Source organism: Schistocerca piceifrons, chromosome 7 (assembly GCF_021461385.2).
Source record: "Schistocerca piceifrons isolate TAMUIC-IGC-003096 chromosome 7, iqSchPice1.1, whole genome shotgun sequence".
In the NCBI taxonomy this organism is placed as follows: domain Eukaryota; kingdom Metazoa; phylum Arthropoda; class Insecta; order Orthoptera; family Acrididae; genus Schistocerca; species Schistocerca piceifrons.
Window position 1 is genome coordinate 418,882,753 of NC_060144.1, and position 17,869 is coordinate 418,900,621.

Below are 17,869 nucleotides of genomic sequence, written 5' to 3' on the forward strand. Positions count from 1 at the left end.
CGCCTTTTCCTTTTCTAACACATCATCAGTGGGATCTACAACGATGCAGTTTTGTTAGTTTTAGATTATTAAACAGTTCACGTCGCGATTTCTTGTAACAAAGTAATTACTTACTCTCTGCTGATCTCCGTTTCCTCTCATCTGATCTGGAGCTCGCACTATCACTTTTATTGATGCCATATAATCACGACTTTGTGTTCTGGCCTTCCTCGCACTGATCACCATGTTTCCCACTCATTTGTCACTCGCTATAACTACTTGGGCGAACACATCTTTTCACAACGTAAATATTGCGACTCTGTTACATGTTTAGTCCTGTTTGGTATGTTTACCTATTTGTTGCCAACGTAACGAAGTATATGTTCGAGACTAACGTCTATTCATGGTGTTTATAATGTGTGTGTGTATGAGCGAGAGGGACAGAGGGAGGTATAGAACCGACGAGCTTTTTTTCTTCTTTTAAAAAAAAACGTTGGTAATGGTTGGTTTGACTTTTTGTTTCAATATTCTGTGGAGGGGTTCACAGTGAAAAGATGTTGGGTGCTATTATTATTATATTGGACAGTATTATTATATTAATTCCTTTTTGGAGCGTTGTTCCTTTATTTTATCTATCAGTGTAAATAATGAATTGTCATTCAACAGGAACTTCTGCTTTGGTTTCCTGTATATGGTAATTTTCTTGCACAGTTAGGTGTTTTTAATTGTTGGTTCTAATTATTTTAGGTGCTCTAGTGGTTGGTGCTCTAGTGCTCTAGTGGTTGGTTTATGGTCATTTTCTCTCAGGTGTTCTGCAAATGTGGATTGGTTTGTCCCATATTTCCAGGCTCTCATACGCTTTTTGTATCTGACATCAAATGTTATATCTGTTTGTCCTATGTATCTGCCTTCACAGGTGTTACACTGTAGTTGATACACATCTGCTTCCTGGCATATGTTTTCATTTTTTGTCTGTTTTGGGATGTATTTTTGTATAGAATTGTCTGTTGTATATGCTACGATTATTTCCTGTCTTTTGAAAACATTGGTGATTTTATGGGTGAGTTTGTGTTTGTATATCATTGTGTACCATCTTGTGCTTTCTTTCACCTTTTCTGATTATCCTGTGTAGTGGTTATGAAACTGCATGTCGCTGTTGGGCTCTGATGTGTTGTTATCTGTGGTTTGGGGCTTTCTGCTCTTATTTTACTTTTAATTTTGTTGTTTAGTTTTGTGACTGTTTTATCATTGTAAACATTATTTTGTGCTATCTGCATTATTATGTCCATTCCTTTTTGGTAGCTTTTTTATTGAATGGTACCGTGTTAGATCTATGGAGCATGTGTCGAAGTGCTGCTCGCTTTTGTGCGTGTGTTAGTGGTTTGAGGATAAGGAAATGATAATGTCTGTTGTTGTGGGTTTACAGTAAATTTCAAACATATGCTTTATTATTGTTTTATCTTGTTGATGCCAGTGTGTGGTTTTTCAATTTTTGTTTGTGGTTCATCTAGTAAGCAAAGGAGGTAGTAAAGTGGTATTGCTGAATCTGTGATGGAAGGAGTGAATGTAGGCTATATCAAAGTCATTAACCGCGGGGATGGCAACATATGTGATTTAAATAGAGTTGGATTTGCCCCATTGAGTGACAATGGGTGTTCTGTTGAGGCTTTGCATGTATTGCAGACTTTTATATCATGCGGGGTCAATGTGCACCCAATGTTGTTGTCTGGCACACTATGTGAAATGCACAAGAAATCGTTGATAGTTGTGTTGCAGATATTGTGGCAGAAACGCTAAAAGACCAGTATTTCCCCACGAGCAGGGTGAATGGAGGAAAGGGAGGAGGAGGCGACTTCGTAAAATGGATGATCAAGTTTATGGGGAATGTAGACCAGGGGTTGAGAATGGATTGGGAACACAAGTACTGGATCAGAGCATGGCAGGGAAAGCAGTTAACATACACATCAAACTGTTTAAAGCACTTCTGCAGTCTCACATACACGAGGGGTATGAAGTAAGTGAAGGATAAAATGTGCAGCTGAAAATAAACATTCCCATAGAACATGATGCCAAATTTAACTTTTGGGGACAGAAAGCTGATGACAGTTAAGAGGTGTCGCGAGGTGCATCTATTGTATGGAACCCACCAGTTAAACTGTGTAAAAGTATGCTAACGCATTGTTTGCTTGAAACAGTGCCACCAGGCATCAGAAATTTGTTTTTTTTTGGGAGGGGGGGAAGGACTTCCAGTAAATCAAAGCATTCGACGGGGAATCAAGTCTGTAGTGGAGGGTAAAGGGGTAGGAATAAGTGGGACTACCTTGGAAAGTGTCTCGTGAAGGTAGATCTGGGAGTATATTCTTTTTGGGAGAAAATAGGTGTAACTGCTGTCTCAAGGACAAGGTAATACCAAAAGAAAGTGTTAAAGAACAACTGTACAGACAGATGAGATGCCAAATATAAGAGTTTAATGGGGCAAGACCATGTACCGTTAAACATGATATGCTAAGTACAATTAGTTTAAAAAGGAAAAATGTAAGTGTGGAGTACAAAGCTAAAAGTTGTATGTGCATAAACGTTGCAAGAGATCTAGCAGTGAAATATGGTTTATGGTATTTGAGATAATGGGCAGTACAAAATACTTGTGAGACATGCTGGGAGCTAAATTAGTCTAAGGAGACATTCCAAAGTGTTGACAGCCATAATAATTATATGAGGATCGCTACAGCGTAAATGTCAGAGAGAGAGGAATTCTGTAGAGCTTAAGAAAGATTGTAAGCACGGAGGAAGCACTGTGGGAGTAAGAAAGTGCCCATCACACAGATAAAGTAGACCATAGATCTGCTGAAGGATCTGCAAGGAAGCAGTGAATGCATAATGTTTAAAGTTTGTAGAGTGCGAAACAATCTCTGATTTGCTGTTTCCCCTTATTCTGTTAAACAATCAGAATTTGTAAAAACTAGTATCTCGTATCTCTATCCCCCTCCCAGCATATAATAACATGCTTACAGCAAGAGGCAGGACCTGATCATGTGGAATATTATCAATAACTTGCCTTTTCACGTTATAACATCACAACAACATTTCGAGATACTAAACTCCAAAACATCTTCCTCTTCTATTTGCACTTAAATCTTACCTCTAATCACCCCATCATAAACAACAGAATCACCACACATTCTAATCTTATTAACTTTGCTGTCATTATTTGTAGACAAGCTATTCATTCCTTTGTCCCACAGCTCTACATCTTTCACATCTATCACTTTTTCAGTATCTACAGGATCACATTTTCCTCTTCCTTCCAAATTACCCATTAATTCATTAATACTAAGTTCATCATAAATATTAGTTAATATTACCACTACCTCTAGTACATCACTTCCTGCCAATCTATAGAAAACTGTGAGTACGTCAGTTTCCAGTTCAATCTCTTCATTGCAAACATGTCAACAAACACCAGGTTTTTGTTCACTTTCTTCCCTTTCCACAATCACTCTTCAAAATAATCTTTTCTCTTAGTGTGCATCCTATCAGACTATGCAGATTCCCTGATTTCCTCTTTCCTTAAATAATTATTTAGATTTGTTAGCTCAGTTTTGGTTTATATGCCTCACTACCAACCTGAAGAAATCTTTATAGTAGCGCCTCTTTCATCTTATGTCTTATTTTTAATCCTGTTACCCTATTTCCAAGGCTTCCTTCCATTCTCAAAATCTCAGTTTACATTCGAATCTCGCAAAATGGATGAGAGTGTCATGGTTATCATATGCGCATTTGGATGGCAGCCACTAAAAACAATGTATACTAAAAACAACTGTCTACTTTACCAAAAGCAGTTGTTACTGGACCTTTTACTTTACTTTTAGACACCACAAACTTTTCTTCCAATTAATTACACTCTTCCCTTTTCCTTTCTAGTACTGGACTACCCACTTTACTTTTACATGTACTGTTAGAATCAGTAATTCTGTCAGTCAACTTTTCGTTCAATTAACCAGTTTTGAGATTATTTCCTGTTATCTTACAACCTAGTTCATTTAATTTTTTTTTATTTTATAAAATGCTGTCAATTATTCCTTTCAGTTCTCTTGTAAGTTGTTATCACATACCATTTGCTGCTGAAAGCGAAACTGCAGAACTTTGATCAACCGTGAGTATGTCTTCCCATTGTTCTAAATTATATCTCAACTTTTCTAACGGGATTTTTTCCATTTTTGTATTTTCACAGTAAAAAATAATTTCACACAACACATTTTTCGAAAATTCATTTAAATTCACTAAAATAAAAAGTTGCTATTAGTTCCTATACCTATCGTTTGCTATGTGACAAATAAAGACTGTTTTCAATTTTTTTAACTTGAGTTGTCATGTGGCTGCCACTTCTTGCTACGATTTCAAAAATTCCGATGAAATGATATCTGTCCCTTCTGCTTTAATTGATCTTAAACTCTTCAAATCTCTATGAAATTACGGTTGTAATACAGTATCCCATATCTCTTGTCTATGGATTCCTGTTTTTTCTATAACGTCATCGGGTAATTCCTCCCTCTTATAATGGTCTTCATTGGATTCGTTTCACCTTTCGCTTTCGTCCCTGCATTTAACAGTGGAAGTCCCATTGTAGTGTTAATGTTGACACCCTTATTCTTAATTTCGCAGATGATTTTATGACTTTTCTATATGCTGAGCCAGTTCTGCTGTCGATCGTTTCTTTTTCGCTTTCTTCACTTTTTCCTACCGCTATGTCACCATGACTACCAAGCTCTTCCTATTTATTTCATTCCTAGAAGATCTATTGCGCTGTATTCCATTCTTCCCTGAACATGTTCGTATATCCATCTTTTGACAATCTATTGAAGTATTTACTAAGTTATCAAATGTTTCTTTGCAGTTCTTTTACTAGTACTTATGTTCATCTTTGTAACATCTCTGTGTGACCCATTCAGTGATGTCCTCTGCTCTTTAACTGAACTGAGTACTTGGATATTCAATATTGCAGTATTTACATTTTTAGTGAAGTTCAAATGCGTTTCTTCCTTCCTCAGTACATCAGCATCTCGCTTCCTTCGACACTGATTCTTCTGTACGATTCTCTTAAACTTCAATCTACTCTTCATCATTACTAAATCTTGATCTGACTCTTATCTGCTCCTTGGTATGCCATACAATCCACTATCTAGTTTCAGGATCTCCCTCTGACTATGGTGTAAAACAACTTGAATATCTCTGTATGTCGAATCATAGTTTACATCCTCCTCTTGAGATTTTTGAACAGTGTAATTGCTAATACTAAATGAAGTTCACTGCAGAACTGAAATTAGTCCTTACCCCCTCCTATTCCTATTACAATACCCAAATCCTCCCATGACTATATCTTTCACTCTTTGCCCTACAACCTCATCATTATTAGATTTGCACCTCAATTTACGTACTGACTCATGCTTTCAATATCCACATATATATTCTCGCTTCATCATCTGCTTGCAACACCAGGATGAGCGCATGAAGTGTTGCTGCCAATGTTGGATGGACATAGAATATGAGGTGAAAAGAATTGGTGTATTTAATGTCAAAGCAAGAATTTTGTTAGAAAAACTGTTGCGATTATGATGTGAAATCCTTATTTGAACTGTTCACAATAACTCACTCTGTGTCTTATCTTCCTATTCATAACGAATCGAACTCCCATTGTACCATTTACTGTAACACTACCTTCGTCCTACCAGAAACTCTTATCTTATTTCTATTTCACTTCCCTGAACCCCATTATATGTAAGTTAAGCCTGTGCGTTTCCCTTATTAGGTTTTCTTATTAGACTTCCACGTTCAGAATTCTGCCATTCCATGCTCTTTTCGTTGATTAATCCCTCTTTTTTTCGTGATCACCTCCTCCTTGATAGTCACCTCCAGGACAACAGAATGGGGGATTAGTCCAAAATCGTTTTCCAGTATAGATACCATCATCACAACGTTTCAGTCACAGGCCACATGTCCTGTGGATACATTCTATGTGTCTTTAACTCTAATAGGAGCATGAGAAGGGGGGTTGTAACTTATGCCCACTTTTTGAAAGTATTCAATTGTATTGTATAATTTACTTTCAATGAGTTCTTCAACCAGATTACAGAAATGTTTTATATTCTTCAATTAAACTTACCGCAAAATTTAATTCTTAGTATTCGATGTCACTTTTCCAATGAATGTCATACTTGTATTTACTATTTTGAGGTTACAGATCTTACTTACACATTAGTATTAGTTTGAAATATATGCTGTGAGTAAAAGTGATCAACACTTAGCGTAACTTGCATTTAAAAATTTTTGTTGTGGTCATAATGTAGTTTGTAGTCCAAGTTATTGAAAGTGGCTTTATACTGCTAACACTTGATAACAGTATTTTCAGGTTGTGAACCCTACTGACAAATCAGTACCGCTTTAAAAAGTATGTTGTAAATATAAACAGCAATTAATTAATTGTGTTTTTCCAACTTTTTTGGGCAGGCACTAAGTACCCAACCCCCCACCCCCGCCCCACCCCTCTAGTGAAGCGCGTTCCACAAAATATATTGGTATTGCTAGGGTTAATGCAGTGGTTTCTCTTGCCTTCTGCATCCTCATGCCTTTGATCATTGCTGATTCATTCACCTCTTACGGACAATTTCCCACACCAACAGTAAGAGAGGGCCTTGAACGTCCGCTCACTTCTCCACTCTCTTTGACATAGCCGGTATAGAACGATGTTGACCTTTTACGCCAGAATGTAGTGAATAAAGGCAATGTAAAGTATGATGTCATCCACATCTGTACTAAAAGGGATCCACTAAACTTCTGTTGCATGTTAGATCACACAACTCTAAAGGCTGTGAATTCAGCTAAGTACTTAGGAATTACAATTATGAATAACTTTAACTGGAACGTTCACGTAGTTAATGTCGTGGGGATAGCGAACCAGAGTCTACAATTTATTCACAGACCACCTCGAAAGTACTGCAGGTATAATAAAGAGACTGGCTGCACTGTGCTTGTCTGTCCCCTTCCGGAGTATTGCTTACGAGACTGAAATGACCATCATAATAAGAGAAATCAGAGCACCCACAGAAAGATTTAAGTGTATGTTTGCCACCCTGGTGTACGAGAGTGGAACAACAGAGAAATAGTTTGAAGGTGGTTCAATGAACCCTCTGCCAGGAGTTTAGTTGTGAATTACAATGTAGATGTAGATGCAGAATTCTTCGGTCGCCAGTGACGTATATTTTTATTTAAAATTTATTCATTAGCTATTTTCGAACGAGGTTCCCATGATGATCTGATTACTTGTCAAAGACACTGCCGGTAGACCACACATACACCACGTCACGGTAATACAGTAAACAGATGCGTGTCAGTTGACAAAAAAAATGGAAAATGTCGTTTATATTTTTTTTAAACTCATTACAGTAACATACAGTTGCACAAATTAACTTTATTTAATGATATAATCATTTAAAACATTTAAATCTTTGTTGTGGTTAGAAAAATCTATATAAATAAAATGTAAATGTTCCTTTGTTCAAAATCTTAAATTTACGAAAGTTCTTCACCAAATACTTCAAAATTTTGACGGAATGTTGCATTCGAATACAGGCAGGTTGTTATATTTGTTATATGCCCTATGCCTTTATTGGTAATATTGAGGTAAATTCATAATATATATAAAGGGGAAACTTATCACTACACAAAATCTCGAAAAGATGTACTTCAAAATTTTTGCTCAGTGCTCCAATGAACCTGCGTACAGCTATATATATATATATATATATATATATATATATATATATATATATATATATATATATATATACGAATGTTCATTGGAGCACTGTGAAAAAATTTTTAAATATATCTTTTCGAGATTTTTTGTAGTGAAAAGTTTCCCCTTTCTATATGTTATGAATTTACTGAAATATTACCTGTAAAGGCATATATATATATGTGTGTGTGTGTGTGTGTGTGTAATAAAGTTTTATTTACAGCTTATTGGGTTATGATTAGAATACTGTTATAAAATCTGATCTTTCAATGACAATAAACATGGCACATGGCACAAGGTGAGGGAAAACAATCACCAGTCTGTGGCTAAGCAATATCCCCGCTTTGTCCTTTCTTCCAGGAGTTCTTCAAGGTTAGCAGAAGAGCGCCAGTGAAGTTTGGAAGGTAAGAAACACGGTACTGGCTGAATTAAGGCTGTGAGGAGGGCTCGTGAGTCGTGCTTGGATAGCTCTGTTCAGTTGCGCTTGGGACGCGACAGCGACCCGACGTGCCGGTACTTCCGCTTAGTCGTAGTGCCACAAGCCGTGCTTATAGACATTCTTGGAATGTGACCTGTGATATTCTCAGTGCTTCTTCGTTACCGTCGTTCACACGCTTATTAATTAGCTCACAGCGGTCTCGGCCGCTCATAAAGTGCATTTATGGCTCCCAGTGAACCCATAAGAATACCCTGTGTTTTGCATTTGAGAAATCCTCCAGGAATGTGCGACCGAGCTCTCTAGAAATCCATGACTGGATAATAGATATTACTGGCATCACGTCCGACCAGGCCCACACAGCATATTATGACATGGCCGAATACTGTTACTTTGTGAAATTTTTGGATCAGATACAAATGGTGAAAATTTTGGTGAATACTGGTGGGAAAGCAGAGTTCCGACACCGTGATCAGTTCGTGAGTACAGTTGCAATTACTAACGCTGACATCGAATATAAACAAGTGCTAGTGATCAGTTTGCGACCTGAAGTTGAGAATTGTTTTCTTAGAGATGCCCTCGCCAAATACTGTGACATCTGACGGATTAGAAACGAAAAATGGTCACAAACTCCAATGTTTTAGTGGCGTTCACTCAGTTGACATGGCCGTTAAAGTCAATATCCCATCTTATATAAAGGTTTGTGGTTATTAGGCTCATGTCATATGCGATGGAAAAGTAGGCACTTGTTTTATCTGTAACACGAGTGGCCATTTAAGAGGTGATTGCTCACGGCGCGTAGTCGTACTTCGAAACAATCTGCAACAACGACTGAGATTAACGTTGGCTGATGTCCTAATTCAAAATCAGACGCTTTCTGTGATTGACTCCCAACCACATGCATCTGTGTCAGAGGACTACGATCTCGGTAACGGCACCTTCCCACCCTTACCTTAGAAAGCCGTGGCCAGTCACCCTTTAGCCGCCGGTGTTGCATTATCTGTCGGTAACAAACGACGCCGTACTAGTGACGGTAGTGGCTCCGGTGACCAGGTTGTAAAAAATCAAACCGATGATGCGGAATCACGGGCTCTCCACACAGGACACGCATATGTCGGACGGCTCAGTTATGACCCGCCAACTTCACACTGAATCTCCCGACGCAGAAACTGTCAATACGAGTGCAGTAGAGTGTTTACAGCAATCCGTTCCGATGCCGCTCCTCGACTCACCACAGGCAGTCAACACACGAGAGGCGGAAGTCAGTCAACTGCACATCGTAAACACAGAGGATGATGCAGTCGGTTTAGAGCATAACATAAACACCCGCCACCTCGGAACTGCTTCCAAACAACGCGAGGAACCGGAAAGCTGTATACAAACAGCCAGTACGGCTCCAAACAAACACAGTGAGCCTACTCAAGACGCGTCTTCGGACCTCCCGTTACCCGTTCCGAAGCAAGGACTTTCACGTACTGCTTACAGACCTGACTCGCCATCTTCGCCGTCTTCTATGACACATCGGACGACTGTACGACGTCAAATTAAAGTTGAACCAAATGACTCCGTGGCTGGAAGTAAGTCAAAAAGTAAAGACAGCTCAAAAACTAGTACAAAACCGGTGGATGTAGGTTCGAAGTCCGACGGTGAGATGGACTGGTCTTCCTACGTTTCCCAACATCCACGCGTCTCTGACTATCATGAGTCAAGCTTACAAGTTTTTGTCCCTGAACATTAATAGCGCTAGGACAGATTTAAAATTAGCAATGCTACGGCAGTTTATCTATGAGCCCGACGCTGATTTAGTTCTGTTAAGGGATGAGTCTGTCTTAAGTTTTCGTGTGTCAGGATTTACAACAATCGTAAACACCGCTGCGGACGAGGGTACAGGTACGTCGATTCTATCAGGAGACAGAATCCCAGTGAGCAATATTGAAATGTTGGACTCCGGTAGAGGCAGGCATAGCTTGCCAAATTTTTGTCGTCACCCTCGTCAGTATCTATGCTCCATCTGTAACGACTCTAAAATCAGAAAGAGCTAACTTCTTTAAACAAGACATCGTCGTTATGCCGCAACATAACCTAGTAGATAATTAGTGGTGATTTTAACTGTGTGATCCACAGGAAAGATCAATCGCCAAACTTTAATTACTGTAGGGAACTACATGATCTGGTGCGTCACCTGCTGCTAAAGGATGCGTGGGAACTAAAATTTCCTACCCGGTAAGCATGTAGCCGTCTAGACCGTTTGTACATCTCTGAGAACATTTACCAACATGTTCTGAACGCCGATGTCATTCCACCTACTTTCTCCGCCCACTGCGCCCTCTGTGTCACGATAAATCTGGCCAAACAGCATACTGAATGCCATAGGATTCCGTGGAGCCTAAATGTTTCTATTCTCGCCGATGCCGCGCTAGAAGATGTCATCTCCACGACATGGGCACATTGTCTGTAGCAGTGCTGCAGATATCCGTGTAATATAGCCTGGTGGAATGTTGTGGTCAAGCGGAAAATGCGATTATCCTTAAAAAACTACAGTTGGCAACGAGCGCAACATGTTACACGCACGATTAATTTTTACCAGACAGTTCTGCGAGAGTTGTAGGTGACAACGTCTCCAACCAACACGCAGCTGACGACCATTAAATAAATAAAGGCGAAGCTTATAGGCATAAAACGATCGGGGCTTGAAGGACTGAAGATCAGATCTAAAGCAAAATCGCTTCAAGAGGACGAACTTGCAGCACTATATCACTTCATAAAACATCGTGCCAATCGCAAGAGAGCTTTTATCGGCGAGCTGGACACAGATGATGGACTCCGTTTGACCCGACAGAGTGATATTATTACTGTAGTTTATCGGTACTTCACGGATCTGTACTCGCAATGCTATGCACATGGTGATGGCGGCGGCGAGATCGTGCGCACTCTGGCCCTGTAGTCACGCCTGCGGAGAACTCGGCGGTCGTACCCAATTTTGCTCCAGACGAAGTCCTTGAACTGATTTCTGGCTCGCCATCGAATAAATCCCCTGGCCCTGATGGTTTTCCACGGGAATTGTATGTGCGTTTCTGGCCCATCATGGGACTCGCATTTACAGATGTTCTCAATGAAGTGATGCGAGGGAGTGACGTTCCGGCCGAAATGAAGGAAGTTCGAATTGTATTGATACCAAAAAGAAACACCGAAAAACGTTAGATAACTTCCGACCGATTGCTTTGCTGAATTTTGATTACAAAACCTTTGCCAGAGCACTCAACAGCAAATTGTCTTCATTAATGAAGCAAGTGATTCACAACCATCAACCATGCATCCCTGGTCGCGCTAGCCATGTCGCACTATCCATCTCGAATATAGAGATGTAATAGCCATAGCGTCAGTCACTAACGTGAATCTCGCATTGCTGTTTATAGACTTTTGCGAGGCATTTGATCGCGTCCGCCACGAGTACCTGCTACGGCTACGGCAGCGGTGTCGTTTTGATCAACGGAATATTAACGTCGTGCAACATTTCGTCACCGGCATTACAACTAAAGTGAGCGTAAATGGACAGCTTAGTGAGCCCATAGAGGCCCGAAGAGGAGTGCCACAGAGGAGCCCTCTGTCCATGAAGTTATTTGTTTTATAACACGAGCCACTCTTACGCTCCATTCATGACAAACTTGCAGGCCAGTCGATCGCCGGGACGTTCTTCGTGGTTCGTGCTTACGCCGACGACGCCGGAGTGTTACTGCGCAACGACGGAGACGTCTCAACCCTCAAGACCGTGGTAGACGAGGACTGTGGTGCTTCCGGTGCTAAAATCAACGCCGATAAATGCACCCTTGTGAACATTCAGGGATTCGACGCAGTTATTGTACCTTGGGCGAAGCGTGTCGAAGCCCTCAGCACTCTGAGGATGATTATCGACAAATGCCCGTTAAACATGAATAAAAAAATTGGAAGCAGGTCACCAACAAAATGCAAGGTGCCATCTATGAAAACAATTGACGGTCTGTTGATATTCTCCAGTGCGCACGACTCCTCAGCAGTTATATATTCAGTAAAGCGTACTATACGGCCCAAATATTTCCAGTCCCCAAGAAGCAGGCCAAACACGTGTTGAAACGCTCTAATAGATTTATCTGGGAAGGGCATCCGTTTAAAGTGAAATATACCACGCTGACGTCTTCCAGAGTTTAATCAGCCAGGAAGTTTATTATCAGCGCACGCTATGCTGCAGAGTGAAAATCTCATTCTGGATATAAACCTATCTCGTCAATAACTCTACGTGTTATTGAAAATCGGGTCAAAATCCCTACAGTAGTTACGGAATTTTTGTCAGATTAGGGATGAAAAGTAAGTTTGTAATGACAAGAAAAGGAATTTTTGTGTACCACATGAATAATTTAACAATGTTAGAATTTCCCTTTTACCGTGAAACTTAGCTTTTTATCAAATTTTGTAGTTTTTCCTTCACCTACTTCCCACAAAATCTAATCGTTCTAGGTAATCGGAAATTGTCCTACAGGTTTAGATGAATTTAGGAGTATCAAAATATCTGATATAAATAGTCGTATCTTTTGACTCAATTGACTTAGAAGGTTAAATGTTTTACACTATCAAATGATGATAGACCGTAGGATGTCATAAATTTTAAATTGAAGCTTCCACCCTTTACAGCAGGCTGTTCCAGCTCGTCGGCTCCGTTGTGAGCCGCGGAGCGCTCCCTGCTCCAGGGAGCCGTGTCGCTCGCTGTGACCATTCAAGTGGGCCCGCACGCCGGCAGGTGGCACGGCAGGCTGAGGCAGGAGGCACGGCAGGCGTTTTGATGTGCCAGTTGCGTCTTACAAGATCGACAACCTCATACTTTTAGCTCCTAAGACGTGCTGACATGCTACACCAGGAAATACGATGTTCAGGAAATAAATAAGAAACAACTGTTTTATAAGAAATTGCATACTAAATTTATTGGGCCTCTGTAGCTTGACTTTTCTTTTCATTACAAGATCGAAAATATCAGGCGTCAAAGTGTTCACAGCGGTAATGCGGAGGATGGCCTTCATTGTTGCATCCTGAAGAAACGATCGTTCGTTACTTTTTACTCTTTTCATTGCTGAGAAAAGCTGCTCACAACAATACGTAGATCCAAACATGCCCATGATCTGAGCAGCATTGTTGTGAAGCTTGGGAAATGTTTTTTGCTGTAATGAACGATACCATCATGACAAATCCAACGTGTTGTAGCACCTGTCTTTCAACAAAGTTGAATTTTGCTAATCAATAATCTCCAAATGAAGGATGATGACAAGTCATCGGGGGAAACTGAAAAAGGAATGCTGAACACCTTAAGTTCCATTTCAAAACTAGTGAGGTCTCGGAATCGTGTTTCAAACGACGTGATGAGCTGCTTTAACTTTGCTTGGTAATCGCCGAAAGTAGTACCTTCAGGTAGTTTTAAAGAAGCAAGACGATTGAAGAACGTTAAATGTCCATTATTCATATGCCTCTCAAATAAACGTAACTTTTGCATGAACGCTTTGATCTGGTCGTGCATGTCGACTATTAGCTGCCCTTTGCCCTGCAATGACAGATTTACATTATTTAGATGCATAGTTATGTCAGCTAGGAACGCCAGCTCTGATATCCATTTTATATCTTTCAGAAAACGCATTTCTTCCCCTTTCATTTCGAGAAAAAGGGTTATTTCCTCAGGAATGGCAAAGAAAACATCAAGAAATTTTCCCCGACTCAGCCAACGAACTGTACTGTGGTAAGGTATATCCCCATACTTTGCTTCCATATCTTTCAGGAATCCTTTGAATTGGCGATGATTCATACCGTGACGCCGCACAAAATTCACACACTTCACGACATCTTTCATTACGCCACCTAGCTCTATTGTTTCAGCTCACAGTGTCTCTTGGTGAATAAAACAATGAAGAGTCAAAATGTCTTTCCCGAATTCGTCCCTGAGTTTATTTTTCAAACGAGAAGCATAACCTTGGTGACACCCGATCGTTTGTGGTCCACCGTCTGTCGCTACAGAATGGAGCTTATCCCACGGCAAATTCATATTGTCCACTGATTCACAAACAGCTTCAGAAATGTCACGTCCTGTTGCGGTGTAATCGAGTGGTACCACATCCAAGAGTTCTTCAGTTACTTGCAGCTCCACGCACAAAAACTGCAAGCTGAGCACAGTCCGATATGTCGGTGCTTTCGTCAAGCACTAGCGAAAATGCAACAAAGCTCTCCGCCTTTTCCTGAGCTGTGTCTCTAAATCCGCTGGCATGTCTAGGATTCGACGAGACTTTGTTTGCTTCGACAGGCAAACCCCTTCAATTGCCTGCACCTCCCTTGGAAACAAACATTCTGCAACGGCTACCATGCACGATTTTACGAGTGGTCCCACCGAAAACGGCTTGCCACTCGTCGCAATGATGTGAGCCACCCTGCAGCTTGCTCGAATTGCAGACTCAGTAGTGTTTTCTCCGCTCTCATTCACCTGAAAATTATAAACGCATTACAGATCACGAACTATGTTGCATGTTTCGATACCCTCCGTATTACGAAACCGTTTTTAAACTTCACGTCTCCTGGTATGTCGTTCTTAAGCCTGGCCACCAGTTCTCTGCGTGCAACGCCTGCTACCTGATCGTAGTGCGCTGCGTGAAGACGTGTATAATGTCGTTGTATATTGTACCTCTTCGCAGAATTAATTACTTTATGACATACAAGACACTGCGGACGACCATCCCTCTCAATGAATAGAAAGGTATCCTCCAATAGAGGTACAGGGCTCCCGCGGCTAATCATAGCTGTCATTGAACACGGATTATTGCGTCAGTTGCGGCTGCATGCGGCCAGGGGGCAGTGAGTTCACTTTCCCCCTCCACGCGGGCTCCGAGCTGCCGCCGTGAGCGCTCCGGAGTGCTCCGGCTCCCGGGAGCTCGGTTGGAACAGCCTGCTTTACAGAGACGAAGGTTTCTTAACGGTCGGACATATGGGCAGACAGACAGACGAACAACAAGGGGATTCTATAAGAGTTCCATTTCAGCAGGTTGAGATACTGAACTCTAAAACTAGATTCAGTAAAGTCCAGCGGTCAATACACTATGTGATCAAAAGTATCCGGACAACCCCAAATACATACGTTTTTCGTATTAGGTGCATTGTGCTGCCACCTACTGCCAGGTGCTTCATATCTGCGATCTTAGTAGAGAGCAGACATCGTGAGAGAGCAGAATGGGACGCTCAGCGGGACTCACGGACTTCGAACGTGCTCAGGTAATTGGGTGTCACTTGTGTCATTCATCTGTGCGCGAGATTTCTACATTCCTAAAAATCCCTATGTCCACTGTTTTCAGTGTGATAGTGAAGTGGAAACTTGAAGAGACACATACAGCACAAAAGCGTACAGGCAGACCTCGTCTGTTGACTGACAGAGACCGCCGACATTTGAAGAGGGCCGTAACGTGTAATGGGCAGACATCTATCCAACCATCACATAGGAACTCCAAACTGCATCAGTATCCACTGCAAGTACTATGACTTTAGACGGGAGGTGATAGAACTTGGATGTCATGGTCGAGTGGCTGCTCATAAGCCACACATCACGCCGGTAAATGCTAAACGACACCTCGCTTGGTGTAAGGAGAGTAAACATTGGCAGACTGGACAGTGGAAAACGTTGTGTGGAGTGACGAATCACGGTACACAATGTGCCGATCCGATGACAGGGTGTGGATATGGCTAATCCAAGGTGAACATCATCTACCAGCATGTGTAGTGCCAATAGTAAAATTCGGATTCGGTGGCGATATGGTGTGGTCGTGTTTTTCTTGGAGGGGGCTTCAACCCCTAGCTGTTTTGCGAGACACTATTACAACACAGGCCTACATTGATATTTTAAGCACCTTCTCGCTTCCCACTGTTGAAGAGCAATTCGGGGATGGCGATTGCATCTTTCAACACGATCGAGCACCTGTTCATAATGCAGTGGTTACACGACAATATCATTCCTGTAACGGACTGGCCTGCTCAAAGTCCTGACTTAAATCCTATGGAACACCTTTGGGATGTTTTGGAACGCCGACTTCTTGCCAGGCCTCACCGACCGACAGCGATACCTCTCCTCAGTGCAGCACTCCGTGAAGAATGGGCTTTCATTCTCCAAGAAACGTTCCAGCACCTGATAGAACGTATGTCAGCGAGACTGGTAGCTGTCATCAAGGCTAAGGGTGGGTTAACTCCATAATGAATTCCAGCATTACCCATGGAGAGCGCCACTAATTTGTGAGTCATTTCCAGCCAGGTGTCCAGATACTTTTGATCACATAGTGTATACAAATAGCAGCTATAGGCTCAATAAGGTCCCAATGCAGGAAGGTAGTCATACTTTAACTAACACATATACAGAGCTACGCTATGGCATATGATCAGTATACAGGCAAATGAATCGGCCACGCAACGGTACTTTAAATGATCAAGCCACCAGTGATCTCACCCGAACTGAAAGTGAGTCTCTGTCGTTGCCCATATGTTCCGTTACGTACTGGAGTACCATATTAAAGCCTTTGCTATTCAGTATGATAACTTGATTGCAGGTCCAAGCACATTGTGGTTGGGATATCGCTTTCTGTTTTGGGGTCTAATGGACTTTGTTTTGGCATGGACAGAATGCGAACAGGATTACTTTCTATATTTTGGTGGTTATTTCAGTGTTTTGAATAAAACAGAGTGTTGTATTAAACTGGGGACCTAGAAACGACGGAGAGGCAAAATGGTTCAAATGGCTCTGAGCACTATGGGACTTAACTTCTGAGGTCATCAGTCCCCTAGAACTTAGAGCTACTTACATCTAACTAACCTAAGGACATCACACACATCCATGCCCGAGGCAGGATTAGAACCTACGACCGCAGCGGTCGCCTGGTTCCCGACTGTAGCGCCTAGAACCGCTGTGCCACTCCGGCCGGCACGACGGAGAGGCTTCGTCCCCGCCGTAGCCCTCAGTGTGTCACAACCCCACAACAGGCTACAGCAGACCACTCACTCATCGCCTCCCCATACTGAACTCAGGGTTATTGTGCGATTCGGCGCCCATTGTCCTATAGAACTGACTACGAAAATAAAAGGTAATGAGGGCTTTTATTGAAGATAACGTAAATAAAATGAAAATAAAAGGATCACAGGATTTCGATGATACATCCTGGTCAGGAGTCACCAAATTTCCGTATCAAAGCACTGCCAGTGACTGGGAAATCCTGGCCAAGTGTCGCCATAGTCCTACTCGCCGACCTAAAAACTGGCTACGTAAATCAGAGGATTCCAAAATTTCCACGCATCCTAGCAAGCATCGGGTGATTCCTGTGTGAGGTAGCGGTTCAGCTGTTTAGCATACACCTGAGATCCTACAGTTCGTATCCCTGGTGACCTACAGAGATGGGAAGCTTCCCTTAAGATAACGCATATTTAAAAGTCACGAGGTCGTGCAATGGATGGTGACAGAATATTCCTGGGAGTGGCTCAGTTAAGCATGAACGTATTGGTGCTGCTCCTCACCCGGACATATTAATGAAGGATTGGTCGTAGCAGTGGCACAGGTTGGGGTATTCATAGAATGATTATATGAAACTAAGTTGTGTATACGGCCAATGGCTACCGGAAGGGGTAAC

At 41.6% G+C, this 17,869-nt stretch overlaps 1 protein-coding gene across 1 annotated transcript in view; it reads right to left on the minus strand.

Annotated features, from left to right (window-relative positions):
- LOC124805750 (myrosinase 1-like) overlaps positions 1 to 17,869 on the minus strand; it is a 103,756-nt gene that overhangs the window by 36,545 nt on the left and 49,342 nt on the right. Inside the window, exon 12 of the mRNA XM_047266318.1 lies at positions 3,119 to 3,309. Within this exon, the coding sequence (XP_047122274.1) occupies positions 3,119 to 3,309 (191 nt within the window). The remainder of the gene's footprint in view (positions 1 to 3,118; positions 3,310 to 17,869) is intronic.